Source organism: Patagioenas fasciata, chromosome 36 (genome assembly GCF_037038585.1).
Source record: "Patagioenas fasciata isolate bPatFas1 chromosome 36, bPatFas1.hap1, whole genome shotgun sequence".
Classification (NCBI taxonomy): Eukaryota; Metazoa; Chordata; class Aves; order Columbiformes; family Columbidae; genus Patagioenas; species Patagioenas fasciata.
This window is the reverse complement of record NC_092555.1, coordinates 3,268,286-3,295,404: the sequence shown is the minus strand read 5'-3', so window position 1 is coordinate 3,295,404 and position 27,119 is coordinate 3,268,286. Positions and strand designations below refer to the sequence as shown.

Here is a 27,119-nt window from a genome sequence, read left to right as displayed (position 1 = left end):
CGCGCGCCCATTGGCCGCCGGCGAGGGGCGGGCACAGGGGGCGCCCTTATTCGCTGCGCCTGCGTCACGCAGCCGCTGATTGGCCGGCGGGGGCTCACGTGACCGGCGGTGAGCGGTGAGGCGGCGCCGGGTGAGCGGCGGGAAGCGGCGCGGGGGGGGTTTTGCGGGGGTTTTGGGGGTCCCGGGGGGGTGTTTTGGGGTGCTGGGGGGTCCTGACGGTGTCTCCGCGCCCCCAGGCCGGGGCGATGCCGCTCCCCGTGGCGCTGCAGTCCCGCCTGGCCAAGCGGGGGCTGCTCAAGCACGTAGAGCCCGGTAAGAACCGGCGGGGGGCGCCGCGCGGCCCGGAGCAGGGCGGGGGGTGGGGTGGGCGTGGCCACGGCGGGGAGGGGGTGGAGCTCAGGGTGGAGGGGCGGGACCGGAGAGAGGGTGAGGGTGTAGGGGGTGTGGCTTGCCGCGTGGGGGCGTGGTTTGAGAGGTGTGGGGGTGGAGCTTGTTACATGGGGGCGGGTTCTGAGGTTCGGCCTCCTGGTGGGTGGGGCTGAGCGCTGGGGGCGGGGCTTAGGGGCGTGGCCTGGTGCGGGGCGGAGCTCGGGGGTGGAGGCGTGTGGCCTGCGTTGTGGGCGGAGCAGCGGGGGCAGGGGTGTGGGCGTGGCTTAGCGTGGGGGCGTGGTTGCCCCCCCAGGGCGTGGCTTAGCTTGAGGGGCGTGGCTTAGTGGGTGGGGTGGAGCTTGTTGCATGGGGGCGGGGTTTGAGGTTCAGCCTCCTTGTGGGTGGGGCTGAGCGCTGGGGGTGGAGCTTAGGGGCGTGGTCTCGTGTGGGGGCGGTGCCAATAGAGGGGGCGGAGCTCGGGGGTGGGGGTGTGTGACCTGCGGTGTGGGCGGGGCCAGGAGCCAGGTTGGAGCCCAAGGGGTGTGGATGTGGGCGTGGCTTAGCGTGGGGGCGTGGCAGGGACCCCGGGCGTGGCTTGACATGAGGGGCGTGGCCTAGCGGGGGGGTGGAGCTTGTCACCTGGGGGTGGGTTCTGAGGGTTCAACCTCCTTGTGGGTGGGGCTGAGCGCTGGGGGCGTGGCCTGCGCGCGTTGGGCGGGGCCGGGCTGCAGAGCAAGGAGGGGGCGGAGCTAAGTGCGGAGGGGGTGTGGCCTGTGCTGTGGGTGGGACCCAGGGCGTGGCTTAGCCCGGGGTGGGGGGGCGGGTTCTGGGGTTCAGCCTCCTTGTGGGTGGGGCTGAGCGCTGGGGGCGTGGCTTGGGGAGGTGGGCGGGGCTTGTGGCGGTGGGCGGGGCTGACGGCGCCCCCTAGAGCCCGAGGAGGAGATCATCGCCCAGGACTACGACGACGCCCACGTGGATTACGAGGCCTCGCGGCTCGAGGGGCTCCTGCCCCCCTGGTACAAGGTCATCGACCCCACCTGGTGAGCCATATAGGGGCTATAGGGGCCGTTATAGGGGCTATATGGGCCTTTACAGAGGCTCTAAGGACCTTTACAGGGGCTATAGGGGCTTGTATAGGTGTTATAGGGGCCATAGAGACCCACTATAGGGACCTTTATAGGGGTTACAGGGGCTATAGGGGCTTGTATAGGTGTTATAGGGGCCATAGAGACCCGCTATAGGGGCCTTTATAGGGGTTATAGGGGCTATAGAGGCTGTTTATAGATGTTACAGGGGCTATAGGGACCCGCTATAGGGGCCTTTTGAGGGGGCTATAGGGACCATTTTTAGGTGTTATAGCAGCTATAGGGACTATTTATACGCATTATAGGGGCTATAGAGACCTTCATAGTTGTTATAGGGACCCACTATAGGAGTTATAAGGGCTATAGAAGCTTTTTATAAGGGTTATAGGGACCACTTATAGGTGTTATAGGGGCTCACTATAGGGGTTATAGGGCCCCTTTCTAGGGCCTATAGGGCCCTTTAGGTGCCGCAGGGCCCCTTCCCAGCCCCTATAGGAGCCATAAGGACCCTCCCCTGGCTCCTATAGGCCCCTATAGGCCCCTATAGGCTCCATACGTTCCCCCAGCGGGCTCCCCTATTACTGGAACGTGGAGACCGACCTGGTGTCCTGGTTGTCCCCAAACGACCCCAACTCCGTCATCACCAAAGCGGCCAAGAGGCTCAAAGGGACACAGGGTGAGGCCCCAAACCCCATTGTCCCCGTGTCCCCATTGTCCCCGTGTCCCCATTGTCCTCGTGTCCCCATTGTCCCCATTCTCCCCCTTGTTCCCCACTGTCCCTGTGTCCCATTGTCCCCATTGTCCCCGTGTCCCCATTGTCCCATTCTCCCCCTTGTTCCCCACTGTCCCTGTGTCCCATTGTCCCCATTGTCCCCGTGTCCCCCATTGTCCCACTGTCCCCACTATTCTCCTTGTCCCACTGTCCCCACTATTCCCCTTGTCCCATTGTCCCCACTATTCCCCTTGTCCCCATTGTCCCCATGTCCCCCTTGTCCACACTATTCCCATTGTCCCCCTTGTCCCCACTATTCCCATTATCCCCATTGTCCCTGTTGTCCCCCTTGTTCCCCACTGTCCCCACTATTCCCATTGTCCCCGTTGTCCCATTGCCCCCATTATCCCCATTGCCCCCATTATCCCCATTACCCCCATTATTCCCATTACCCCCACTATCCCCCTTGTCCCCATGTCCCCCTCGTCCCATTGTCCCTGTGTCCTATTGTCCCATTGCCCCCACTATTCCCATTGTCCCTGTGTCCCCATTACCCCCACTATTCCCATTACCCCCACTATTCCCATTGTCCCCATTGCCCAATTGTCCCCATTGCCCCCACTGTCCCCATTGTCCCCACTGTCCCCATTGCCCCCACTATTCCCATTGCCCCCACTATTCCCATTGTCGCCGTGTCCCCATTACCCCCACTATTCCCATTACCCCCATTGCCCCCACTGTCCCCATTGCCCCCACTGTCCCCATTGCCCCCACTGTCCCCATTGTCCCCACTATTCCCATTGTCACTGTGTCCCCATTACCCCCACTATTCCCACTGTCCCCATTGTCCCCACTGTCCCCATTGCCCCCACTGTCCCCATTGCCCCCACTGTCCCCATTGCCCCCACTATTCCCATTGTCGCCGTGTCCCCATTACCCCCACTATTCCCACTGTCCCCACTATTCCCACTGTCCCCATTGTCCCCACTGTCCCCATTGTCCCCACTATTCCCATTGTCCCCACTATTCCCATTGTCCCCATTACCCCCACTATTCCCATTGCCCAATTGTCCCCACTACCCCCACTGTCCCCATTGTCCCCATTGCCCCCACTGTCCCCACTGCCCAATTGTCCCCATTGCCCCCACTATTCCCATTACCCCCATTGCCCCCACTGTCCCCATTCCCCCCACTATTCCCATTGCCCAATTGTCCCCATTGTCCCCACTGTCCCCATTGCCCCCACTATTCCCATTGCCCAATTGTCCCCATTCCCCAATTGTCCCCATTGTCCCCATTGTCCCCACTATTCCCATTACCCCCACTATTCCCACTGTCCCCATTGCCCCTACTGTCCCCATTCCCCCCACTATCCCCATTCCCCAATTGTCCCCATTCCCCCCATTGTCCCCTATCCCCATTACCCCCATTATCATCCCCTCGTGCCCCCCCCCCCCAACCACCCCCCGAACTCCTGGGTCCCCCGAACTCCTGGGTCCCCTGCAGCGCCCGAAGCCGAGGACGCCCCCCCCGAGCAGGAGGAGCCGCAGCCGCCCCCTCCCCGCGAGCGGCGCCCCCACCGGCGCGAGGACCCCGCACCCTACGCCCGGCCCAGGAAAGGTGCACAGCACCCACCTTTTGGGGGGCCCCTCACAATATGGGGGGGGGTCCCACACCCCCAGGGTGTGGGGGGGGGGCTGTTCTAATAGGGGGGGAGGGGTATTAATGGGACCCCCCCGTTTAAACACCGTTCTGCACCCCAAAAGGCGCCCGCAAAGACGAGGAGCTGGACCCCATGGACCCCAGCGCATACTCGGACGCCCCCCGGTGAGTGAATGGGGGGGTCCTAAGGGGGGGTCCCCTCAATTTTTAAGGGGGGGTTGCCCTCAATTTTTAAGGGGGGGTTGCCCTCAATTTTAAAGGGGGGTGCCCTCAATTTTAGGGGGGGGGTCCCCTGAATTTTAAAGGGGGGGTGCCCTCAATTTTAAGTGGGGGTGCCCTCAATTTTAAAGGGGGGGGTGCCCTCAATTTTAAGTGGGGGTGCTCTCAATTTTAATGGGGGGTCCCCTGAACTTTAAGGGGGGGTGCCCTCAATTTTAAGGGGGATCCCCTCAATTTTAAGGGGGATCCCCTCTATTTTAAGGAGGTCCCCTATATTTTAAAGGGGGTCCCTTTAATTGTAAGGGGGGGTCCCCAAAATGTTAAGGTGGATCCCCTGAATTTTAAGGGGAATCCTCTACATTTTAAGGGGGATCCTCTACATTTTAAAGGGGGGTCCCCAAAATTTTAAAGGGGGGTCCCCTGAATTTGAAGGTGGATCCCCTACGTTTTTAAGGTCGATCCCTAAAATGTTAAAGGGGGATCCCCTTAATTTTAAGGGGAGTCCCCTTAATTTTAAAGGGGGCACCCCCAAACTTTTAAGGTGGATCCCCTACATTTTAAAGGGGGAGTCCCCTAAATTTTAAGGTGGATCCGCTACATTTTAAAGGGGTTCCCCTAAAAGTTAAGGGGGTCCCCAGAATGTTAAGGTGGATCCCCTATATCTTAAAGGGGGCTGCCCTAAATGTTAAGGGGATGCCCTTAGTTTTTAAGGGGGATCCCCTAAGTTTTTAAGGGGGATCCCCAAGATTTTAAGGAGGGTTCCCTCCATTATGAGGGGTGACCCCTCCAATTTAAAGGGGCGTCCCCACCATTATAAAGGGGGTTCCCCACCATTATAAAGGGGTGACCCCACCAATTTAAAGGGGGTTCCCCACCATTATAAAGGGGGTTCCCCACCATTATAAAGGGGATGTCCCCACCATTATAAGGGGTGACCCCTCCATTATAAAGGGGGTTCCCCACCATTATGAGGGGCATCCCCACCATTATAAGGGGTGACCCCTCCATTATAAAAGGGGTTCCCCACCATTATGAGGGCCATCCCCACCATTATAAGGGGTGACCCCACTAATTTATAGGGGTGACCCCACCGTTATAAAGGGGACGTCCCCACCATTATAAGGGGCGACCCCACCATCATAAGGGGTGACCCCTCCATTATAAAGGGGGTTCCCCACCATTATGAGGGGCATCCCCACCATTATAAAGGGGGTTCCCCACCATTATAAGGGGTGACCCCACTAATTTATAGGGGTGACCCCACCATTAGAAGGGGTGACCCCACCATTATAAAGGGGACAACCCCACCATTATAAGGGGCGTCCCCACCATTTCAAAGGGGGGGTCCCCGGTTTTGGGGGATGGGGGGAGTCTGACGAGGCTCCATCGCAGGGGGACGTGGTCGAGCGGGCTCCCCAAGCGGAACGAGGCCAAGACGGGCGCGGACACCACGGCCGCCGGGCCCCTGTTCCAGCAGCGCCCCTACCCCAGCCCGGGCGCCGTGCTGCGCGCCAACGCCGAGGCCTCGCGCGCCAAGGATTGACCCCCCCGGACACCCCCAGCGCCCCTCGGGGGGCCCCGGGTCCCCCTGGCGCCCCAAAATCCCCCCCGAGCCCAATAAACACCCCCAAGTCCCATGGGATGCACCTCAAATCACAGGGGATCCCATCAAAGCCGATGCGGCCGCCACTCAAATCCCTCCCCCAAAACAGCCCCCAGCACCCCCCAAAATCTCAGGGGACGCCCCCAAATTTCAGGGGGCACCCCCAAAGCGCCCCCAGGGTCCTTGGGTCCTCCTGACCCCCCAAAATCCCCCCCGAGCCCAATAAACACCCCCAAGTCCCATGGGATGCACCCCAAATCACAGGGGATCCCACTTAACCCAATGAGGCCGCCACTCAAATCCCTCCCCCAAAACAGCCCCAAAACCCCACTGGGGCCCCCCCAAATTTCAGGGGACACCCCCAAAGCGCCCCCAGGGTCCTTGGGTCCTCCTGACCCCCCCAAAATCCCCCCCGAGTCCAATAAACACCCCCAAGTCCCATGGGATGCGCCTCAAATCACAGGGGATCCCACTTAACCCAATGAGGCCGCCACTCAAATCCCTCCCCCAAAACAGCCCCAAAACCCCACTGGGGCCCCCCCAAATTTCAGGGGATGCCCCCAAACTTCAGGGGACACCCCCAAAGTGCCCCCTAGGTCCTCAGGTCCTCCCGACCCCCCAAATTCCCCAAAACCCCCCCAAAAAAGCCCACAAATCCAAGGGGACCCCCCCAGTTAAGCGGCTTCAGCCCCATAGAGTGAGAAGGGGCAGGGGGTTTACTGGGGGAGTCGCACACGCGCGTGCAAAGGCTCACGAGGGGGTTTCCGCAGCCTTGCACGAGGGTCCTTGCACACTCGTCTCCTTGCACGAGGGTCCTTCCTCCTCCTCCTTGCATGAGGGTCCTTGCACACTCATCTCCTTGCACAAGGGTCCTTCCCCCTCCTCTTTGCAGGGGGGTCCTTGCACACTCATCTTGCACAAGGGGCCTTCATCCTCTCCCTCCTCCTTGCACAAGGCTCCTTGCACACTGGTCTTGCACGAGGATCCTTCTTCCTCCTCACACAAGGGTCCTTGCACACTGATCTTGCACAAGGGTCCTTCCTCCTCTTCCTTGTACGCGGGTCCTTGCACACTCGTCTTGCGCGAGGCTCCTTCCTCCTCTTTCTCTTCTTTGCACGAGGGTCCTTGCACACTCATCTCCTTGCACGAGGGTCCTTCCTCCTGCTCACAGGAGAGTCCTTGCACACTCATCTCCTTGCACGAGGGTCCTTCCTCCTCTTTCTCTTCTTTGCACGAGGGTCCTTGCACACTCATCTCCTTGCACGAGGGTCCTTCCTCTTTATTTTCCTTGCACGAGGGTCCTTGCACACTCCTCTCCTTGCACGAGGGTCCTTGCACACTCCTCTCCTTGCACGAGGGCCCCTCCTCTTGCTCCCACGAGGGTCCTTGCACACTCATCTCCTTGCACGAGGGCCCCTCCTCTTGCTCCCACGCGGGTCCTTGCACACTGGTCCCCTTGCACAAGGGTCCTTCCTCCTCCTCCTTGCACGTGGGTCCTTGCACACTCATCTTGCACGAGGGCCCCTCCTCTTGCTCCCACGCGGGTCCTTGCACACTCATCTCCTTGCACAAGGGTCCTTCCTCCTCCTCCTCCTCCTCCTCCTCGCCCGCAGGTCCTTGCACGCTCGTCCCCTCGCACGAGGGGGCTTGCACGCTCGCCCCCCCGCGCCGCAGCTGACACGCCCGTGCGTAGGGGGGGGCGATGGGGGGCGCCAGGGGGGGCACGAAGCTGTAGGGCCGCCCCGGCTCCAGCTGCGGGAGCAACCAGTATAAACCAGTATAGACCAGTATAAACCAGTATAGACCAGTAACCCCCCCCAGCACATAAAGGGTCCCCCCAGTCCCTCCCAGCAGCTTCAGGAGCCGCCACCAGTTCAGAGAACTGTCACCCGGCCCCTCCCAGTATAGACCAGTATCGCCTCAGAGCTAAAGCAGGGACACCAAGGGGCTCCCAGTCCATCCCAGTTTGTCCCAGTACCCACAGGAGGCTCTGGGGGTGTCCCAGGCCTCCCCCAGTTTGTCCCAGTCCCTCCCAGTTTGTCCCAGTCCTCTCATTGCCCCCGGTACCTCCAGTCTCCCCCAGTTCCCTCCCAGTCTCCCCCACTCCCCTCCAGTTCCAGTCTCCCCCCGTCCCTCCCAGTCCATCCCAGTTCCCCCTCAGTCTCCCCCATTCACCCCAGCCCCCCCCATTCCTTCCCATTCCCCTCCCAGTTCCCCCCCAGTTCCCTCCCAGTGCCCCCATTCCCCCCAGTTCCTTCCCAGTCCCCCCCCAGTTCCCTCCCAGTCTCCCCCAGTGCTCCCAGTCCCCCCCATTCCCCCCAATCCCCTCCCAGTTCCCCCCCATTCCCTCCCATTCCCCCCAGTCCATCCCATTCCCACCAATCCCCTCCCAGTTCCCTCCCAGTGCTCCCAGTCCCCCCAGTTCCCCTCAGTCCCCCCAGTCCCTCCCAGTCTCCCCCATTCCCCCCAGTCCCTCCCATTCCCCCCTCAAGCCCCCCCAGTTCCCCCCAATTCCCTCCCAGTTCCCCCCCATTCCCTCTCAGTCCCCCCCATTCCCCCCATTCCCTCCCAGTCCATCCCATTCCCCCCAATCCCCTCCCAGTTCCCCCCCATTCCCTCTCAGTCCCCCCCATTCCCCCCATTCCCTCCCAGTCCATCCCATTCCCCCCAATCCCCTCCCAATCCCTTCCAGTTCCCTCCCACTCCCCCCAGTGCTCCCATTACCCCCATTCCCCCCGTGCCCCCCATTCCCCCCATCCCCCCCAGGCCCTCCCAGTGCCCCCAGTGCTCCCAGTTTGCCCCAGTTCCCCCTTCCCCACCTCCAAGCCGTAGGTGCGGTCGGGGTCGAAGGCGCTCAGGTCCCCGCAGGCCACGAAGGGGACGATGACACGAGAGGGGCCCGGGGGGGGCACTGACAGCCCTGGGGGCCATGGGGGACCCCGAAACACATCAGGGACCCCAAAATACCCCAAAAACACCCCTCAGGGACCCCAAAAACACCCCCAGGAACCCCAAAATCCCCCAAAACCACCCCCAAGGACCCCAAAATCCCCCCCAAAACACCCCTAGGGACCCCAAAATCTCCCCCAAATTACCCCCAAAATATCCCCCTAATTACCCCCAAATTCCCCCCAAAATCCCCCCAGTTTACCCCAAAATCCCCCAAAACCACCCCCAAGGACTCCAAAAACACCTCAGGGACACCAAAATCCCCCCCAAAATACCCCAAAAACACCCCCCAGGGACCCCAAAAACACCTCAGGGACCGCAAATTACCCCAAAAATACCCCAAAAACACCCCCAGGGACCCCAAAATCCCCCAAAACCACCCCCAAGGACCCCAAAATCCCCCCCAAAACACCCCCAGGGACCCCAAAATCCCCCCAAATCACCCCAAAAGCCCCCCAAATCCACCCCCAGGGACCCCAAAATACCCCCAGGGACCCTAAAATCCCCCCAAATTACCCCAAAATCCCCCTTAGGGACCCCAAAATACCCCCAAGAATCCCCCCCAGGACCCCAAAATCCCCCCAATTTACCCCAAAATCCCCCCAAATCCATCCCCAGGGACCCCAAAATACACCCAGGGACCCCAAAATTCCCCCCCAGGGACCCTAAAATCCCCCCAAATCTCCCCAAAATCCCCCCAATTTACCCCCAAGAATCCCCCCCAGGGACCCCAAAATCCCAATTTACCCCCAAGAATCTCCCCCAGGACCCCAAAATCCCCCCAATTTACTCCCCAAATCTCCCCAAAATCCCCCCCTAGGGACCCCAAAACCCCCCAAACTCCCCCCCAAACCTCCCCCTAGAGACCCCAACCCCCCCCAGGACCCCCCAAAACCCCCAGGACCCCCCCAAAATCCCCCCCATTTACCAGCATTGGGGTCCAACAGCGGGTTGTCCATAGTGGGAACGAACCCTTCGGGGGGGTCATAACCACGACAAACCACAAACGCCTCTTTTTGGGGACAAAAAAGGGGGTTCAGGGCTCCCCAAAAACACAGGGGGGGGTCCCCAAAACCATGGGGGGGGTCCCCAAAACCCACCGATGCTGGAATTGCGGCTGCTTCGGGGTTTGGCGCAGGAGACCTCAGGGAAGAACAAGCGCAATTGGGAATAGAGCAGCGTCACGTCCTTCCCACGGAAAATCTAGAGGGGGGGGGACACCAAAAATAGGCATTTTTGGGGTGCTGGGGTGATTTTGGGGGTGTTGAGGTCATTTTGGGGGGGGTGACGGGGATTTTGGGGGGGTCAAAGGTGAAATTTGGGGGGTTTTAGGGGGGTTGGTACCTTGGCGACGAAGGTTCCGCCTCTTTTGAGGATGTGGGTGGTGATGTTGAGAGCCTGGGGGGGGCGGGAAATTGGGGGGAAATTGGGGGTTTTGGGGGGCTTGGGGGGTTTTGGGGGGGGTTGAGGGCGTTTTGGGGGGTTTGGGGGGGATTTTGGGGGCATTTTAGGGGGGTTTTGGGGGGATTTTAGGGGAGGGATCGGGAAGGATTTGCGGGGATTTGAGGGTCCCAGGGGGTATTTGGGGGCTGGGGGGGACTGGGGTGAACTGGGAGGGACTGGGAGAGGATTTGGGGGTCCCAGGGGGTATTTGGGGGCTGGGGGTATTGGGGTGAACTGGGGTGAACTGGGAGGGGATTTGGGGGTCCCAGGGGGTATTTGGGGTCTGGGGTGAACTGGGGTGAACTGGGAGGGACTGGGAGGGGATTTGGGGGTCCCAGGGGGTATTTGGGGGTCCCAGGGGGTATTTGGGGTCTGGGGGGACTGGGAGGGGATTTGGGGGTCCCAGGGGGTATTTGGGGTCTGGGGTGAACTGGGGTGAACTGGGAGGGACTGGGAGGGGATTTGGGGGTCCCAGGGGGTATTTGGGGTCTGGGGTGAACTGGGGTGAACTGGGAGGGACTGGGAGGGGATCTGGGGGTCCCAGGGGGTATTTGGGGACTGGGGTGAACTGGGGTGAACTGGGAGGGACTGGGAGAGGATTTGGGGGTCCCAGGGGGTATTTGGGGTCTGGGGTGAACTGGGGTGAACTGGGAGGGACTGGGAGGGGATTTGGGGGTCCCAGGGGGTATTTGGGGTCTGGGGGGGACTGGGGTGAACTGGGGTGAACTGGGAGGGGATGTGGGGGGATGTGGGGTGATTTTGGGGTGCCGGGGCAGTTTTGGGGTGTTACCGCCAGCAGCAGCTGTGCCTGGATGTATTCGTCCAGATCGTGGAGCCCCGTGACTGCAAAACGGGGTGCGGGTGAGATTTGGGGTGCAGGGGAGATTGGGGGTTCAGGGGTGAGATTTGGGGTGAGATTTGGGGGTACAGGATGAGATCTGGGGGTGAGATTTGGGGGTTATGGGGTGGGATTTGAGGGTGAGATTTGGGGGTTCAGGGTGAGATTTGGGGTGAGATTTGGGGCTTCAGGATGAGATTTGGGGGGTGAGATTTGGGGGTTATGGGGTGGGATTTGGGGGGTGAGATTTGGGGGTTATGGGGTGGGATTTAGGGGTGAGATTTGGGGGTTCAGGGTGAGATTTGGGGGGTGAGATTTGGGGGTTATGGGGTGGGATTTGAGGGTGAGATTTGGGGGTTTGGGGTGGGATTTGGGGGTGAGATTTGGGGGTTCCGGGTGAGATTTGGGGTGAGATTTGGGGGTCGGGGTGAGATTTGGGGGTGAGATTTGGGGGTCGGGGTGAGATTTGGGGGTGAGATTTGGGGGATGTGGGCTGAGATTTGGGGGTTCAGGGTGAGATTTGGGGGTTCAGGATGAGATTTGGGGGTTCAGGGTGAGATTTGGGGGTGAGATTTGGGGATTCAGGATGAGATTTGGGGGTGAGATCTGGGGGTGAGATTTGGGGATTTGGGCTGAGATTTGGGGGCTGAGATTTAGGGGTTCAGGTTGAGATTTGGGGTTGAGATTTGAGGGTCGGGGTGAGATTTGGGGGTTCGGGGTGGGATTTGGGGCTTCAGGCTGAGATTTGGAGGTGAGACTTGGGGGTGAGACTTGGGGGTTCAGGGTGGGATTTGGGGTTGAGATTTGGGGGTTATGGGGTGGGGTTTGGGGATGAGATTTGGGGGTTCAGGGCAGGATTTGGGGGTTCGGGGTCCCTCACCATCGGGGGCCCCGTCACACACAACCAGATCCACCTGGGGGCCCTGGAAGTGGCGCTGGAGCCGTCGGGCGGTGGAGACCTGGGGGGCACCAAAACTGGGGGGTCCCATGGGGGGTTTTGGGGTCCCAGGGGGGGTTTTGGGGTTCTGGGGCATTGGGGTCAGGGGGTTTTGGGGTTCTGGGCGTTTTGGGGTCCCAGGTTTGGGGGGTCCCAGAGGTTTGGGGTCCCATGGGGGGTTTTGGGGTTTTAGGGTCCCAGGTTTTGGGGTCCAGGGGTTTTGGGGTCCCATGGGGGCTTTTGGGGTCCCAGGGGTTTGGGGGGTCCCAGGTTTTGGGGTCAGGGGGCTTGGGGGTCCCAAAGTCTTGGAGTCCTGGGAGTATGAGGTCCCAGGTTTTGGGGTCCCAAGGGTTTGGGTTGGGGGGCCTGGGGGGTCCCAGGTTTTGGGGTCCCAGGGGTTTGGGGTTGGGGGGTTTGGGGTTGGGGGGTTTGGGGTCCCAGGTTTTGGGGTCTCATTGGGGGTTTGGGGGGTTCTCAGGTGTTTGGGGTTGGGGGGTTTTGGGGTCCCAGGTTTTGGGGTCTCATTGGGGGTTTGGGGGGTTCCCAGGTGTTTGGAGTTGGGGGGTTTTGGGGTCCCAGGTTTTGGGGTCTCATTGGGGGCTTGGGGGGAGTCCCAGGTTTTGGGGTCCCAGGGGTTTGGGGTCAGGGGGTTTTGGGGTCTCAGGTTTTGGGGTCTCATTGGGGGTTTGGGGGGGAGTCCCAGGGGTTTGGTCTGGGGGGTTTTGGGGTCCCACAGGGGGTTTTGGGGTCCCCACCTTGGTGATGTCCCCCTGGATCTGCAGCACCCCCTGCAGGGGCGCCATGGCCTGCAGGTCCACGGCCACCACCTGGGACCCCGGGACCCCCCTGTGGAGACATCAGAGTTCATCCCAGTTCCCCCCCCAGTCCATCCCAGTGTTCCCAGTCCATCCCAGTGCCCCCCAGTCCCCCCACCTCAGTTTCCGGCTCAGCACTTGGCTCCAGCTCCCGGGGGCGGCACAAAGATCAACGGCACAACGGACCCCTGGGCGAACACAGCACTCAGCCCGGACGCCTGGGTCCCTCTTGGACGCCTGGGTCCCCTCCCGGACACTTGGGTCCCCTCCCAAACTTCTGGGTCCTCCCAGACCTCTGGGTCCCCTCCTGGACCTCTGGGTCCCCTCCTGGACCTCTGGATCCCTTCCCAAACTTCTGGGTCTCTCCCAGACGCCTGGGTCCCTCTCTCGGACGCCTGGGTCCCTCCCGAACTCCTGGGTCCCCTCCTGGACCTCTGGGTCCCTTCCCAAACTTCTGGGTCCTCCCAGACTCCTGGGTCCCTCCCAAACTCCTGGGTCCCCTCCTGGACCTCTGGGTCCCCTCCCAGACACCTGGGTCCCCTCCCAGACCTCTGGGTCCCCTCCCAAACTTCTGGGTCCCCTCCCGGACGCCTGGGTCCCCTCCCGAACTCCTGGGTCCCTCCTGGACCTCTGGGTCCCTTCCCAAACTTCTGGGTCCTCCCAGACTCCTGGGTCCCTCTCCTGGACCTCTGGGTCCCCTCTTGGACCTCTGGGTCCCCTCCCAAACTTCTGGGTCCTCCCAGACTCCTGGGTCCCTCCTGGACGCCTGGGTCCCTCCCCAAACCTCTGGGTCTCTCCCAGACACCTGGGTCCCTCTCCCGGACGCCTGGGTCCCTCTCCCGGATGCCTGGGTCCCTCTCCCAGTCAGGGGCGTACCCTGGAAGAGCTGGAAGCGCTGGTCGAGCTGGAGCAGCTTGAAGGCGCTGCGGGCGCGCCAGCCCTCCTCCTTGGCCAGCCGGTAATAGATGTCCCGCTTGTCCTTGGACGAGCGCCCCATGGCCTTTCTGTAGGTCCTACAATAAACAACCTCGTTGTTTACATAGGGTGCAGCAAAATCGAGGCGTCCCAGGGGGTCCAGGCTTCACCCATAGGTCATATGGCGCCCTATAGGCTGATTATGGGCGGGAAAAGTCGTAACGCAACGTTATTTGTGTATATTCGTTATTTGTAGGTCCTACTGTAAATAAACCCACTGCTTATGTACAACGTGGCAAATAAGGGGTCCCAGCTGGCGCAGCAAGCCCAGGCTTCGCCCAGGGGTTATGAGATACGATCCATAGATTATTCGAGACCTTTTGATACAGATTTTATTATATTTAGTGAATTCAGACTTACAGAAATAGCCCATAAATGGGCAAAGGTGCGCCGCGCATGCGCGGAGCCACCCCCCCATAGTGCCGTGCGCAGCGCGGCCTTGCGCATGCGCAAAGCCTATTTAACCGCCCCCCCCGCACCACAGAGGAACCCCCCACACACCCCTATTTCTCCCCCCTCCCCAATTCTTCCCCTCTCCCCATCACTTCCCCCCTCCCCCGCCGGTAATTAAACGACTCACGATCGCTCCGGAGCGGGAAGAACAGGAGGTAACCGGTAAGAAGGAGCGGGAGGCGGCGGCGGGAGCGGCGGGAAAGGGCTGAGGGGGAGCGCCTCTTCCCGCCTTTCCTCACCGCGCATGCACCAAGCCGCGGCGATTCACCGCCCTTCCCCACTGCGCCTGCGCGGGGGCCGCGGGGTATGCTGGGAGCTGTAGTCCGCGGCCTCCATAGCGGACGTATAGCTGCCTATAGGAACCCCGTCCAGACCCCTCTCTCGGGCCCTATAGGCGCTTCCCCACGCTGTAGGTGCGTAGCTTGTAAAGAGATGTACAAAGAAACCGTTTTATTTCCCAATATCACCCCAAAAGAAGGGAAAAGGGGGCGGGGGAAGCCCTTGAAGATGGCGGCGGGGGCTCGTCCAGGGGAAACTGAGGCACGGGCAGTTCGAGGCACTTGCGAGGCGTTTTGGGGGACACACACACCCCAAGAGGGATCCCCCCCAATGTACCCCTACCTCCCCCCTCAATAATTTAAGGCTGGGACCCCCCCTCGAGGTGCGGGGGGGAGTTTTGGGGTGTCTGTGTGTGGATGGGGGGGGGTCAGGCGGCATCCGGGGACTCTGGGGGGACACAAAATGGGGAGGGGGGGGTGTGAGGAACCCCCCAGTGCTCCCAGTTCCCCCCCATAGACCCCCCCCAACCCCTCCCAATGCTCCCAGTTCCCCCCATAGACCCCCCCCCCCAACCCCTCCCAGTGCTCCCAGTTCCCCCCATAGACCCCCCCCAATCCCTCCCAGTGCTCCCAGTTCCCCCCATAGACCCCCCCAACCCCTCCCAGTGCTCCCAGTTGCCCCCATAGACCCCCCCAACCCCTCCCAGTGCTCCCAGGTCCCCCCATAGACCCCCCCAACCCCTCCCAGTGCTCCCAGTTCCCCCCATAGACCCCCCCAACCCCTCCCAGTGCTCCCAGTTCCCCCCATAGACCTCCCCAATGCCTCCCAGTGCTCCCAGTTCCCCCCATAGACCCCCAACACCTCCCAGTGCTCCCAGTTTGCCCCCATAGGCCCCCCCAGTTCTCCCCAGTGTTCCCAGTTCTCCCCAGTGCTCCCAGTTCCCCCCATAGACCTCCCCAACCTCTCCCAGTGCTCCCAGTTTGCCCCCATAGGCCCCCCCCAGTTCCCCCCAGTGTTCCCAGTTCCCCCCATAGACCTCCCCACCCCCTCCCAGTGCTCCCAGTTCCCCCCATAGACCTCCCCAGTTCCCCCCATAGATCCCCCCCCACCGCCCCCCAGTACTCCCAGTTCCCCCCCATAGACCTCCCCAACCCCTCCCACTGCTCCCAGTTCCCCCCCAGAGACCCCCCCCAAACCCCACCCAGTTCCTCCCAGTGCTCCCAGTTCCCCCCCATAGCCCCCCCCAGCTCCCCCCCCAACCCTCCCAGTGCTCCCAGTGCTCCCAGTTCCCCCAGTACCCACCGGTGGCGGCGCTGCGGTGCCGGGTGGGCAGGGTGATGTAGGCGTCGTACCCCAGCAGGATCCCGGCCAGGAGCCCGAAAACCTGGGTCATTTGGGGGGGTCTGAGACCCCAAAACCACCCACAGCCCACGCACCCCCAAATCCACACCCTGGACCCCCAAATTTACACCCCAAAACCCCCAAATTTACACCCCAAAACCCCCAAATTTACACTCAAACCCCCCCAAAAAAACCCAAATTTATACCCCGAAATCTCTCCCAAAAGCCCCAAATTTACCCCCAAATTTATCCCACAAAACCCCCAAATTTATACCCCCAAATCCCCCCAAAAAACCCCAAATTTACACCCAAATCCCCCCAAAACCCCTGAATTTATACCCCAAAGCCCCCAAATTTACACCCAAACCCCTCCCAAATTTACCCCCAAATTTATCCCCCAAACCCCAAGTTTACACCCCAAAACCCCCAAATTTACACCCAAATCCCTCCCAAATTTATCCCCCCAAAAAGCCCCAAATTTACCCCCAAATTTACCCCCAAACCCCCCCAAATTTACACCCAACCCCCTAAACAAAACCCCCAATTTAACCCCCCAAATCCCCCCAAATTTACCCCCAAATTTACACGCAAATCCCCCCAAAACCCCCAATTTACCCCCATATCCCTCCTAAACCCCCCATATTTATCCCCCCAAATCCCCAAATTTACACCCCCAAATTTATCCCCCAAAAACCCCCAAATTTACCCCCAAACCCCCCAAATTTACACCCAACCCCCTAAAGAAAACCCCCAATTTATACCCCGAAACCCCCATATATACCCCCAAATCCCCCCAAAACCCCCAAATTTACAACCCAAATTTAAACCCCAAGAGCCCCCCAAATCCCCCCCAGCTCCCCAATCCCCCCCGCACCCCAAATCCCTCCTCACCCCCCCGGCCACTCCGGCCCCGCCGCGCGTCCCGATGAGGACGATGAGGGACGTGATGAGGAAGAGCAGGCACCCAATGGCGCAGCGCAGGAAATCCTGGGGGGGGACACACATGGGACACCCCCAAACCCCCCAGGGACACCCCCAAACCCCCCCAGGACCCCCAAACCCCCCTGGGACATCCCTGAACTCCCAGGGACCCCAAAACCCCCCCCAGGGACCCCCAAACCCCTGGAAATTCCCAATGGCGCAGCCCAGGAAATCCTGGGGGGGGGACACATGGGACACCCCAAAACCCCCCAGGGACACCCCCAAACCCCTGGGGATCCCCAAAACCCCCTGGGGACACCCCCAACCCCCCCAGGGACATCCCCGAACTCCCAGGGACCCCAAAACCCCCCTCAGGGACCCCCAGACCCTTGGGGATTCCCATCCCACCCCCCAGGGCCCACCCAGTGGTGCAGCCCAGAAATCCTGGGGGGGGACACATGGGACACCCCCAAACCCCCACAGGGGCCCCCAAAACCCCCCTGGGGACACCCCCAAACTCCTGGGGATCCCCAAAACCCCCCTGGGACACCCCCAAACCCCTGGGGATCCCCCAACCCCCCCAGGGACCCACCCAATGGTGCAGCCCAGAAATCCTGGGGGGGGACACATGGGACACCCCAAAACCCCCAGGGACACCCCCAAACCCCTGGGGATCCCCAAAACCCCCCTGGGGACCCCCCAGAACCCCCAGGGACACCCCCAAACTCCTGGGGATCCCCCAACCCCGCCCAGGGATCCCCAAACCCCTGTGGACCCCCAGGCCCCCCAGATACCCCCAAACCCCCCAGGCCCCCACCCAATGGTGCAGCCCAGGAAATCCTGGGGGGGGACACATGGGACCCCCCCGAAACCCCCCAGGGACACCCCCAAAACCCCCTGGGGACCCCCAAACGCCCTCAGGACCCCCAAACCCCCCAGGGACCCCCAAAACCGCCCAGAGGACCCTGAAACCCCCTGGGATCCCCTTCCTGGGGTGGGAGTTATGGGGGGCTATAGGGGGGATTATGGGGGGCTATAGGGGCTTATGGGAGCTATAGGAGGTTATGGGAGCTATAGGGGGAGCTATAGGAGGGTTATGGGGACCATAAAGAGTTATGGGGGGCTATAGGGCACTATAGAGGAGTTATGAGATCCATAGGGGGGTTATAGGAGCTATAGAAGGGTTATGGGGGCTATAGGAGGATTACGGGAGCTATAGAAAGCTATAGGAGGTTTATGGGGTGTATAGGAGGTTTATGGGGTGTATAGGGAGTTATGGGGCTTATAGGAGGATTATGTGTGCCATAGGGGGTTATGGGGGCCATAAGGGCTTATAGGGAGATTCTGAGAGGCTCTAGGAGGGTTTTGGGTGCCGTAGGGGGTTCTATAGGGGTCCATAGGGTGCCCGCACTCACAGTCCAGCCCCAGTGGATGAAGGAGAGCCGGGGGGCCAGGCCCCCCCCCAACACCAGTAACACCAGTGCGGCGAACACCAGTTCACACACGGCCAGCCCAGTATAGCCCGGCGTGTGCGAGGCCCCGTAGCACACCAGCACCAGCACGCACAGCACCTATGGAAACAGCACCTATAGCATCCATACGGTATCGCCTCCCTGGGGGGGAACCACGCTGCTCCCGCATATCGCCCCCATAGGCCACTGCGGTCTCTGCTGTAGACCCCTATAGCGTGCCCTATAGGCCCTCACAGGCTCCCTATAGAGCGCCCATAGGATCCCCCATATGGCCTTTACGGCTCCCCCGGAGGCCCCGCCCACTCCAGGAGGCCCCGCCCACTCCCCGCAAGCTCCGCCCCCAGCCCGCGTGGGCGGTGGGACAAAGCGCCACTGTGAGGCGCGCCGGTCGCCATGGCAACGGCACAAACAGCGCACCCCCGCCCTTAAAGGGGCGATGGCTGCGGGGTGGGGTCCGCTAGCGGAGGGGGTTCTTAAAGGGGCAACAGCAGAAGGGGGTTGGGGGGGATCTTAAAGGGACAGCATCCCTCGATTTCCTTAAAGGGGCAGCGCGGAGTTTATGACGTAGGTGAGCGCCACCCGGCCTGGCGCAATAACGGTTGGCACAGGAGGACCCAGGCGTCCGGGCACCGCCCAACAGTCCTGTCCTGTCCCCCCCCACCCCTGCCCGGGGAAGGGAACCCAGGCGTCCGGGCGCGCCCTCCCCATATTTCAAACCAAGGCTTTGCGCCAATCAGGGAGTGGATCCCTCCCTTAGCCCCGCCCCTCATTAACCCCTTCGCTGCCGCTTGTTTCCCAAGGGCGTTGCCCCAAAATGAGACTGGGGTGACTGGGGGAAGGGGGGGGGTGGGGGAGGGAAACCACGCCCGGATGCCTGGGTCCCCCCGATGTGAGGGGGAGGGGGGTTTGCATGGAGAGGGGGGATCACCCTCCCGGACGCCTGGGTTCCCACGTCCCGCCAGCACGTGTTGGCGGGAAGCCCGTGGACCCAGGCGTCCGGGCACCACGCCCTAACGTGGACCCAGGTGTCCGGGCATCCCCCCCCAAAATATGAACCCGGGTGTCCCCCACAGGAAGACCCAAGTGTCCCCCCCAGGGACACCCAGTCCTCCCCCCACCCATGGGTGGCCCCCCCACCCAATCCGGTCAGTCCCAGGAGTCCCCCCCCCCTACCCAACAGTGGACCCAGGCATCCGGGCATCCCCAAAAAGTGCACCCAGGGGGTCGCGGGGACACCCCATCACCCCCCCCCACCCACGGGTGCCTCCCCGGGGGGTTCCCCAATTCCCCCCCACCCCGGGGGTCTCCACCCCCCTCCCGGGGTCCCCCCCTCGGTCCTCACAATCTCTCCGATCAGCACCAGCCCCTTGTGGGTGCGGCTGAAGGCCAAGCAGGCCCTGGGGCAGCTCTGGGACCCGCTGGGCTCCATGACGGGCGGTGGCGGCGGTACCGGGTACGGGGGGGGTTGCCCCCCCGCGCCCCAGGGGGGAGCGGGCACCACGGGGCGGGGCCGAGCGGTGGGCACGGCCACGCCATTGGGCAGCGGAGGGCAGAGGGGCGTGGCCTGGCGTGGGGGAAACCCCCTGGACTGGGCGGGGTTGAGAGCGGGGAAGCCCCTTGTGATTGGCAGGGGGCGGAGCTTGGCGCGGGGGAAGCCTCGGGGGTCCCGGGAACTGGGCTGGGAGTGGGCGGGGTTTAGGACAGGGGAACCCCCCCCTGTGATTGGGGCGATGGTCCTGGGGGGCGGGGCTGAGAGTGGGCGGGGTTTAGGACGGGGAACCCCCCTGTGATTGGGGCGAGGGTCCTGGGGGGCGGGGCTGAGAGTGGGCGGGGTTTAGGACGGGGAGCCCCCCTGTGATTGGGGCGAGGGTCCTGGGGGGCGGGGCTGAGAGTGGGCGGGGTTTAGGACGTGATTGGCGGGGGGGGGAGCCCTTAAGGACGCGGGGTTTTTAGGGTGGGGGTCTGGGTGTTCCCGGGGCTGTTTGGGGGGTCCCCAGGGTGCGGCCACCCCGTTTTGGGCTGTGTCCTCCCCCGTGTTTTGGGGTGACTCAACCGGCAGGATGTGGGCAGGGCCCCGGACGCCTGGGTCCCCGCGGGAAATGACTCAGGGAGGCACCAACAAGGCTGCAATTATGGGGCAAAATGGGTCAAAATGGGTCAAAACCCCCCAGTTTTGGGCATAGTGCTGTTTGTAGTTGGTTTTGCTCTCCCGGAGAGGCTGCGGATAATGAGGTGGCGACATTAATGCCTCGTGGATACATTAAACTTTACATTTAGCTATAGGTTTATGCAGCATGGCTGTAGGTAAGGGCAGCATTGGAGCTTAAAGAGCGGTTTTAAAGGGTTTTGTTTTTTATAGGTTATTAGCTTATGTTGCATATTGCATTGCATTTTACTATGCTATACTGTACTGTAGTGTACCATACCATACTGTACCGTATTATCCTATACTATCCTATATCATACTTTACCATACCATGCCATACTGTACCATACTGTACCATAGCATACCATACTATCCTGTACCATACCATATCATACCATAGTATCCTATACTATACTGTACCATACTGTACCATACCATATTATCCCATACCATACGATAGCATACTATCCTATACCGTACCATATTATACTATACCATACAGTATCATACCATCCTATACCATACCATACCATCCTATACTATACCATACATACGATCTTATCGCATAACATCCTATACCGTACTATGCTGTACTATGCTATACTGTGCTGTAATATACTGTAATGTAATATACTGTGATGTGATATCCTGTGATGTGATATACTGTGATATACTGCAATATAATATACTGTAATATGCTGTAATGTAATATACTATGCTATACTATGCTGTAATATGCTGCAATATACTGTAATGTAATATACTGCAATATACTGCAATATACTGCGATATACTGCAATGTAATATACTGCAATATGCTGCAATATGCTGCAATATACTGTAATGTAATATACTGCAATATACCACAATGTAATATACTGCAATATACCACAATGTAATATACTGCAACATGCTGCAATATAGTGCAATATACTGCAATGTAATATGCTGCAATATGCTGCAATATACTGCAATGTAATATACTGCAATATGCTGCAATATACTGTAATGTAATATACTGCAATATACCACAATGTAATATACTGCAATATACCACAATGTAATATACTGCAACATGCTGCAATATAGTGCAATATACCGCAATGTAATATACTGCAACATGCTGCAATATAGTGCAATATACTGCAATGTAATATACTGCAATATGCTGCAATATACTGCAATGTAATATGCTGCAATATGCTGCAATATACTGCGATATACTGCAATGTAATATACTGCAACATGCTGCAATATAGTGCGATATACTGCAATGTAATATACTGCAACATGCTGCAATATAGTGCGATATACTGCAATGTAATATACTGCAACATGCTGCAATATACTGCAATATACTGCAATGTAATATACTGCAATATGCTGCAATATAGTGCAATATACTGCAATGTAATATACTGCAATATGCTGCAATATAGTGCAATATACTGCAATGTAATATACTGCAATATGCTGCAATATAGTGCAATATACTGCAATGTAATATGCTGCAATATACTGCAATGTAATATGCTGCAATATGCTGCAATATACTGTAATGTAATATACTGCAATATGCTGCAATATACTATAGTATATACTATACTATACTATACTATTATATATGTTCTATTATTATTATGTTTTATTATGTTAAATTACATTACAATATGTTAAGTTTTACTATGTTACGTTGCATTGTATAATGCATTTTAATGTATTTCGTGCATAATGTTTTATGTTTGCTACGTATAATACATATATATTGTGAACTGTTATTTATATGTTGTATGTTATTTATATAGCGTTGGTATGTATTTATATATTGGTAAATGATATTCCGCTATTATTTCTGTGTTGTATGTTACATTATACGCGCTTTATATAGTTCGTATATATGTGTTTCTATGTGTTAATATATTCTATACTATTATATATATATATGGTAATATTTGGACATATTGCTACTTATATATTATTGTTCATATGCTATTATTGATACACTATTGCCTATTTATCTCTATTGTGTTGTATTATATCGTGCTTTGTTTTGCTTTATTTGTGTTTTAATTGCCTTGGTTTCTTTTGTCCCCGCCCCATTCCCCCGCGGACCAATCAGCGGCCGCCGCGCGCGCAAAGCCTGCTGGGACCTGTAGTCCCTCAACCGCCGCCTCCATTTCCCACAGTGCCCCGCGAACGGGGCGGGCGGGCAAAGATGGCGGCGAACGGCGGCGCGGGCTCCGGCAGCGCGGCGGCTCCGGCGGGGCCCGTGTCCTTCGGCTTCAGCCGGAAGGCGGAGCGGCGGCGGGTGCTGGCGGCCGGGCCCTGCGCCGAGCCCGGCGGGGACGACGCGGGCGGCGCCGGGGACACCGATTTCCTCACGGCGGTGGAGGACCGGGAGCTGCTCAGGTGCGCATGCGCGGGGGAGCAGCCTGAGGGGCTGCGGGCTCAACGCGGGCTCGCACGGAGGGGCGGGGCTTGGCTTTGGGGGCGTGGTTTGAGGCGAGGTCTCCGTAAAAGGTTTGTTGGGGGCGTGGTTTGCAGCGGCATCTCCATAAATGGTGCCCTTAGGGGCGTGGTTTGAGGGAGTTCTCTGTAAAAGGTTTGTTGGGGGCGTGGTTTGAAGCGAGATCTCCATAAAAGGTTTGTGGGGGCGTGGTTTGAAGTGGCATCTCCATAAATGGTTCCCTTAGGGGCGTGGTTTGAGGCGGGGTCTCTATAAGCTTTGTTTGGGGGCGTGGTTTGAAGCAGGATGACCATAAAAGGTTCCTTTGGGGGCGTGGTCTGAACCGGTGGTGACTCAATGTGCAATTGCACTGGGGGGCGTGGCTTTAGCGTGGGGGCGTGGTTTGAGGGATAGTCTCCATATAAGGTTTGCTTGGGGGCGTGGCTTCAGCCACAGTGTCTCAACATGAGCCCGTGGGAGGCGTGGTTTAAGGGTTGTGGGTGGGGCCTGCTGGGTTAGGGGCGTGGCTAACGCTTTGTCCCCGCCCCCCAGCACCCGCCCGGCCCCGCCCCCTCCCAAAGAGCTGATCATTCCCCTGATCCCCCCCCACCGCTGGAGGAACCCCGAGCCCCCCCCTGGAGATGCAGACCACGCCCCCTCCTCTGGTGACCACGCCCCATCCACCACTGACCACGCCTCCTCCGGTGACCACGCCCCCCGCACAGACTCCACCCCTGACGTGGAGGCACAAGCAGTGCAGGAGCTGCTGCAGGGTGAGCATGGGGGACCCAGACGTATGGGGGTGGGGGGACCCCGTCGTCTGGGGGAGGGACCCAGGCGTCCGGCTGACCCCCCCACCCCCCCCTTGTTTCCCACAGAGGCGCGACAGAGCCAGGAGCGGGGGGATGGGGACCCCGGGCCCCCCATCTCCATCCCCATGTGTCTGCGGGACCCCGATGGGGCCACACGGCAGCAGCCGGTGAGTGACCCCTAAACCCCCCCTGCGACCCCCAAACCCTCCCCAGGACCCCAAAACCACCCCCAGGGACCCTAAACCCCCCTGGGACCCCCAGCCCCCTGGAACCCTCAAACCCTCCCCCAGCCCCATAAGGCCCCCCAGGCCCCATAAGTGCCCCCCAGCCCCATAACTGTCCCCCCCAGCCCCATAACTGTCCCTGCAGCCCCAGTACATGCCAGCCCCATAACTGCTCCCCCAGCTCCATAGTGTCCCCCACGGTTCCATAACTCGTCCCCCAGCCCCATAACTCACCCCCCAGCCCCATAACTGTCCCCCCAGCACATGCCAGCCCCATAACTGCTCCCCCAGCCCCATAACTGCTCCCCCAGCCCCATAGTGTCCCCCACGGTTCCATAACTCGTTCCCCAGCCCCATAAGTACCCCCCAGCCCCATAGTGCCCCCCAGGCTCATAACTCCTCCTCCAGCCCCATAACGCCCTCCCCAGCCCCATAAGCCCCCCTTGCCCTATAGTGCCCGCCCAGCCCCATAAGTACCTCCCAGTTCCATAATGCCCTCCCCAGCCCCATAAGCCACCCTTGCCCTATAATCCTCCCCCCAGCCCCATAACTGCTCCCCCAGCCCCATAACTGCTCCCCCAGCCCCATAAGCCACCCTTGCCCTATAATGCTCCCCCCAGCCCCATAACTGCTCCCCCAGCCCCATAACTGCTCCCCCAGCCCCATAAGCCCCCCTTGCCCCATAGTGCCCCCCCAGCCCCATAGTGCCCCCCCAGCCCCATAGGTGCCCCCCAGCCCCATAAGTGCCCCCCAGCCCCATAACCCTGTGCCCCCCAGGACTACTCGGAGGTGCCGGTCGGGGCGTTTGGGCTGGCCATGCTGCGGGGGATGGGCTGGAGCCAGGGGGAGGGCATCGGCCGCACCTTCAAAAAGTGAGACCCAAACTGGGAGGGACTGGGAGCAACTGGGACAGACTGGGAGGGACTGGGAGGGGGGATTGGGAGCACTGGGAGGGACTGGGAGAGCACTGGGAGCAACTGGGACAGACTGGGAGGGGGGATTGGGAGCACTGGGAGGGACTGGGAGAGCACTGGGAGGCACTGGGAGCAACTGGGACAGAGTGGGAGGGACTAAGGGGGGGGATTGGGGGCACTGGGAGGGACTGGGAGAGCACTGGGAGCAACTGGGACAGACTGGGAGGGACTCGGGGGGGGGATTGGGAGCACTGGAAGGGACTGGGAGAGCACTGGGAGCAACTGGGACAGACTGGGAGGGACTCGGGGGGGGGATTGGGGGCACTGGGAGGGACTGGGAACACTGGGATGAACTGGGAGGGATTGGAGGGGGGACTGGGGGACACTGGGAGCACTGGGAGGGCAATGGCAGGCACTGGGAGCACTGAGAGGGACTGGGGGTGACTGGGAGCACTGGGACAGACTGGGAGGGCCTGGGAGGGGATTGGGGGCACTGGGAGGGACTGGGGAGCACTGGGAGGGACTGGGAGGGGATTGGGGGCAATGGGAGGGATTGAGGGGGATTGGGGGCACTGGGATGAACTGGGAGGGACTGGGGAGCACTGGGAGGGACTGGGGAGCACTGGGAGGGACTGGGGGGGATTGGGGGGACTGGGGGGGGACTGTGGAGCACTGGGAGGGACTGGGGAGCACTGGGAGGGACTGGGGGGCACTTTTGGGTGCAAAGCAGCCCTTTTTGCTTCATTTCCAGGGTAGTGAAGCCGCTGGAGCTGCGGGTGCGGCCGCGGGGGTTGGGCCTGGGGGCGGAGCCACCCCCTCCCCCACCCCCCCCAGGCTCCGCCCCTTCCCCCGCCGCCCCTCCCCCACCCTCCCAGGACCCCGCCCCCCGAACCCCCCCACCCATAGCGGGGGAGGGGCTGCAAGTGGGGGCCCCCGTGCGGGTCCAGAGCGGCGCCCATCGCGACGCCCTCGGCACGGTGAGGACCCCCCCGGTTTGGGGTGGGGGGCACCTCCCAGTATAACCAGTATGGAACTGGGAGGAGGTGCTGACCCCCCCCCCCCTACTCTGAACCCCAAAAGGTGGAGGGGCTGGACCCCGAAACCGCGCGCGCCGTGGTGCGGCTGCGGGGGGGGGCGGCGGTCACCGTCAGCCAGTACGGCCTGCGCCTGGGTGAGTGCACACCAGTATAAACCAGTATAAACCAGTTACAGCCCCCCACCCCCCCACTGAACCCCCCTGGACCCAGTAACCCCCCCCAGGGTCTTCCCTTAGTGTCCAAATCCATCCCCCCCATCTGCAATGAGGATCCCAGTTCAAACCAGTTAGCCCCAGTAACACTTCCAGTAACCCCCTAGTTCATCCCAGTAACCCCCCAGTTCATCCCAGTAACCCCCCGTGGGCCCCAGTAACCCCCGCCAGGGTCTCCCCCTGGTGCCCAAACCCACCCCCCCCGGCTGCAATGGGTGTCCCAGTTCATCCCAGTTCATCCCAGTTCATCCCAGTAACCCTCCCAATAACCCCCCAGTTCATCCCAGTAACCCCCAGTGAACCCCCATGGGTCCCAGTAACCCCCCAGGGTCTTCCCTTAGTGCCCAAATCCATCCCCCCCATCTGCAATGAGGATCCCAGTTCAAACCAGTTAGCCCCAGTAACACTTCCAGTAACCCCCTAGTTCATCCCAGTAACCCCCCAGTTCATCCCAGTAACCCCACCATGGGTCCCAGTAACCCCCCCAGGCTCTCCCCCTAGTGCCCAAATCCACCCCCCCCAGCTGCAATGAGTGTCCCAGTTCATCCCAGTTCGCCCCAGTAACCCTCCCAATAACCCCCCCAGTCCCTCCCAGTTCCCCCCAGTACCTCCCAGTTCCCCCCCCAGAGCACCCCAGCAAGACCCCCAGGGAGGACGAGCCCCCGGACGCCGGGGTCCCCCCAAACCGTGGGGGCAACAAGAGGAAAGACCCCCCCAAACCCGAGAGGTAAGGCCCATTTTAAAGGGGGGTGTCTGTCATTTTGGGGTCCCCCCCCTGCACTCCTGGGTCCCCCCCCCGGACTCCTGGGTCCCCCCCCGGACTCCTGGGTCCCTCCTGGATGCCTGGGTCCCCCCCACCCCCAGTTCCCCCCGGATGCCTGGGTCCCTCCCGGACGCCTGGGTCCCCTCCACCCCCATAGTCCCCCGGACGCCTGGGTCCCCCCTGGATGCCTGGGTCCCCCCCACCCCCAGTCTTCCCCGGACGCCTGGGTCCCCCTGGACATCTGGGTCCCCCCACCCCCAGATTCCCCCAGAACTCCCGGGTCCTCCCCAGAACTCCTGGGTCCCTCCCAGACCCCTGGGTCCCCCCCACCCCCAGTTCCCCCCGGATGCCTGGGTCCTCCCGGATGCCTGGGTCCCCCCCACCCCCAGTCTTCCCCGGACTTCTGGGTCCCCCTGGACTCCTGGGTCCCCCCCAGAACTCCTGGGTCCCTCCCGGACGCCTGGGTCCCTCCCAGACGCCTGGGTCCCCTCC

General features: G+C 60.5%; 4 protein-coding genes across 6 annotated transcripts in view; 2 read left to right on the top strand and 2 right to left on the bottom strand.

Annotated features, from left to right (window-relative positions):
- Positions 1-24: 24 nt before the first annotated feature.
- Positions 25-5,684, top strand: PQBP1 (polyglutamine binding protein 1). Of its 2 annotated transcripts, none has more exons than XM_071801307.1 (7): positions 25-115; positions 237-312; positions 1,298-1,409; positions 2,021-2,130; positions 3,673-3,786; positions 3,933-3,993; positions 5,440-5,684. In XM_071801307.1, exons 2-7 carry the CDS (start codon positions 246-248, stop codon positions 5,588-5,590), a joined length of 615 nt encoding a protein of 204 aa, XP_071657408.1. In that variant the 5' UTR covers positions 25-115; positions 237-245; the 3' UTR covers positions 5,591-5,684. The 2 variants fall into 2 exon arrangements, with proteins under 2 accessions (XP_071657408.1, XP_071657407.1); XM_071801306.1 differs by having other exon boundaries at positions 56-130.
- Positions 5,685-6,324: 640 nt separating this feature from the next.
- Positions 6,325-14,439, bottom strand: FTSJ1 (FtsJ RNA 2'-O-methyltransferase 1). Its single transcript, XM_071801258.1, has 11 exons — positions 14,188-14,439; positions 13,509-13,645; positions 12,751-12,820; positions 12,573-12,663; positions 11,761-11,839; positions 10,833-10,885; positions 9,944-9,997; positions 9,700-9,802; positions 9,528-9,611; positions 8,470-8,570; positions 6,325-7,402 (listed from the first exon to the last, which is right to left on the bottom strand). The coding sequence occupies exons 1-11, from the start codon at positions 14,304-14,306 to the stop codon at positions 6,401-6,403; spliced, it is 1,893 nt and encodes a 630-aa protein (XP_071657359.1). The 5' UTR covers positions 14,307-14,439; the 3' UTR covers positions 6,325-6,400.
- A 56-nt stretch (positions 14,440-14,495) lies between these two features.
- On the bottom strand, positions 14,496-19,607 carry PLP2 (proteolipid protein 2). Its single transcript, XM_071801309.1, has 5 exons — positions 19,416-19,607; positions 18,017-18,172; positions 16,572-16,667; positions 15,642-15,723; positions 14,496-14,786 (listed from the first exon to the last, which is right to left on the bottom strand). The coding sequence occupies exons 1-5, from the start codon at positions 19,500-19,502 to the stop codon at positions 14,767-14,769; spliced, it is 441 nt and encodes a 146-aa protein (XP_071657410.1). The 5' UTR covers positions 19,503-19,607; the 3' UTR covers positions 14,496-14,766.
- A 2,670-nt stretch (positions 19,608-22,277) lies between these two features.
- GPKOW (G-patch domain and KOW motifs) overlaps positions 22,278-27,119 on the top strand; it is an 8,298-nt gene continuing 3,456 nt past the window's right edge. Inside the window, exons 1-7 of one of the 2 annotated variants that reach the window (XM_071801270.1) lie at positions 22,278-22,628; positions 23,218-23,438; positions 23,544-23,644; positions 24,479-24,573; positions 25,367-25,592; positions 25,696-25,786; positions 26,450-26,591. In XM_071801270.1, coding sequence (XP_071657371.1) covers positions 22,435-22,628; positions 23,218-23,438; positions 23,544-23,644; positions 24,479-24,573; positions 25,367-25,592; positions 25,696-25,786; positions 26,450-26,591 — 1,070 coding nt within the window. In that variant the 5' untranslated portion in view covers positions 22,278-22,434. The remainder of the gene's footprint in view (positions 22,629-23,217; positions 23,439-23,543; positions 23,645-24,478; positions 24,574-25,366; positions 25,593-25,695; positions 25,787-26,449; positions 26,592-27,119) is intronic. The other variant, XM_071801271.1, reaches the window with a different exon arrangement.

Coding starts and splice junctions, on each gene's coding strand:
- PQBP1 (XM_071801307.1), top strand. CDS start 246: ATGCCGCTCCCCGTGGCGCTGCAGTCCCGCCTGGCCAAGCGGGGGCTG. Junction 313..1,297: donor GCTCAAGCACGTAGAGCCCG/GTAAGAACCGGC, acceptor GGCGCCCCCTAG/AGCCCGAGGAGGAGATCATC. Junction 3,787..3,932: donor CTACGCCCGGCCCAGGAAAG/GTGCACAGCACC, acceptor GCACCCCAAAAG/GCGCCCGCAAAGACGAGGAG.
- FTSJ1 (XM_071801258.1), bottom strand. CDS start 14,306: ATGCGCGGTGAGGAAAGGCGGGAAGAGGCGCTCCCCCTCAGCCCTTTC. Junction 9,803..9,943: donor GCGGAACCTTCGTCGCCAAG/GTACCAACCCCC, acceptor CCCCCCCTCTAG/ATTTTCCGTGGGAAGGACGT. Junction 7,403..8,469: donor ACCGCACCTACGGCTTGGAG/GTGGGGAAGGGG, acceptor TTGCTCCCGCAG/CTGGAGCCGGGGCGGCCCTA.
- PLP2 (XM_071801309.1), bottom strand. CDS start 19,502: ATGGAGCCCAGCGGGTCCCAGAGCTGCCCCAGGGCCTGCTTGGCCTTC. Junction 18,173..19,415: donor TGGTGCTGATCGGAGAGATT/GTGAGGACCGAG, acceptor CTGTTTCCATAG/GTGCTGTGCGTGCTGGTGCT. Junction 15,724..16,571: donor GGGCCGGAGTGGCCGGGGGG/GTGAGGAGGGAT, acceptor CAAATGACCCAG/GTTTTCGGGCTCCTGGCCGG.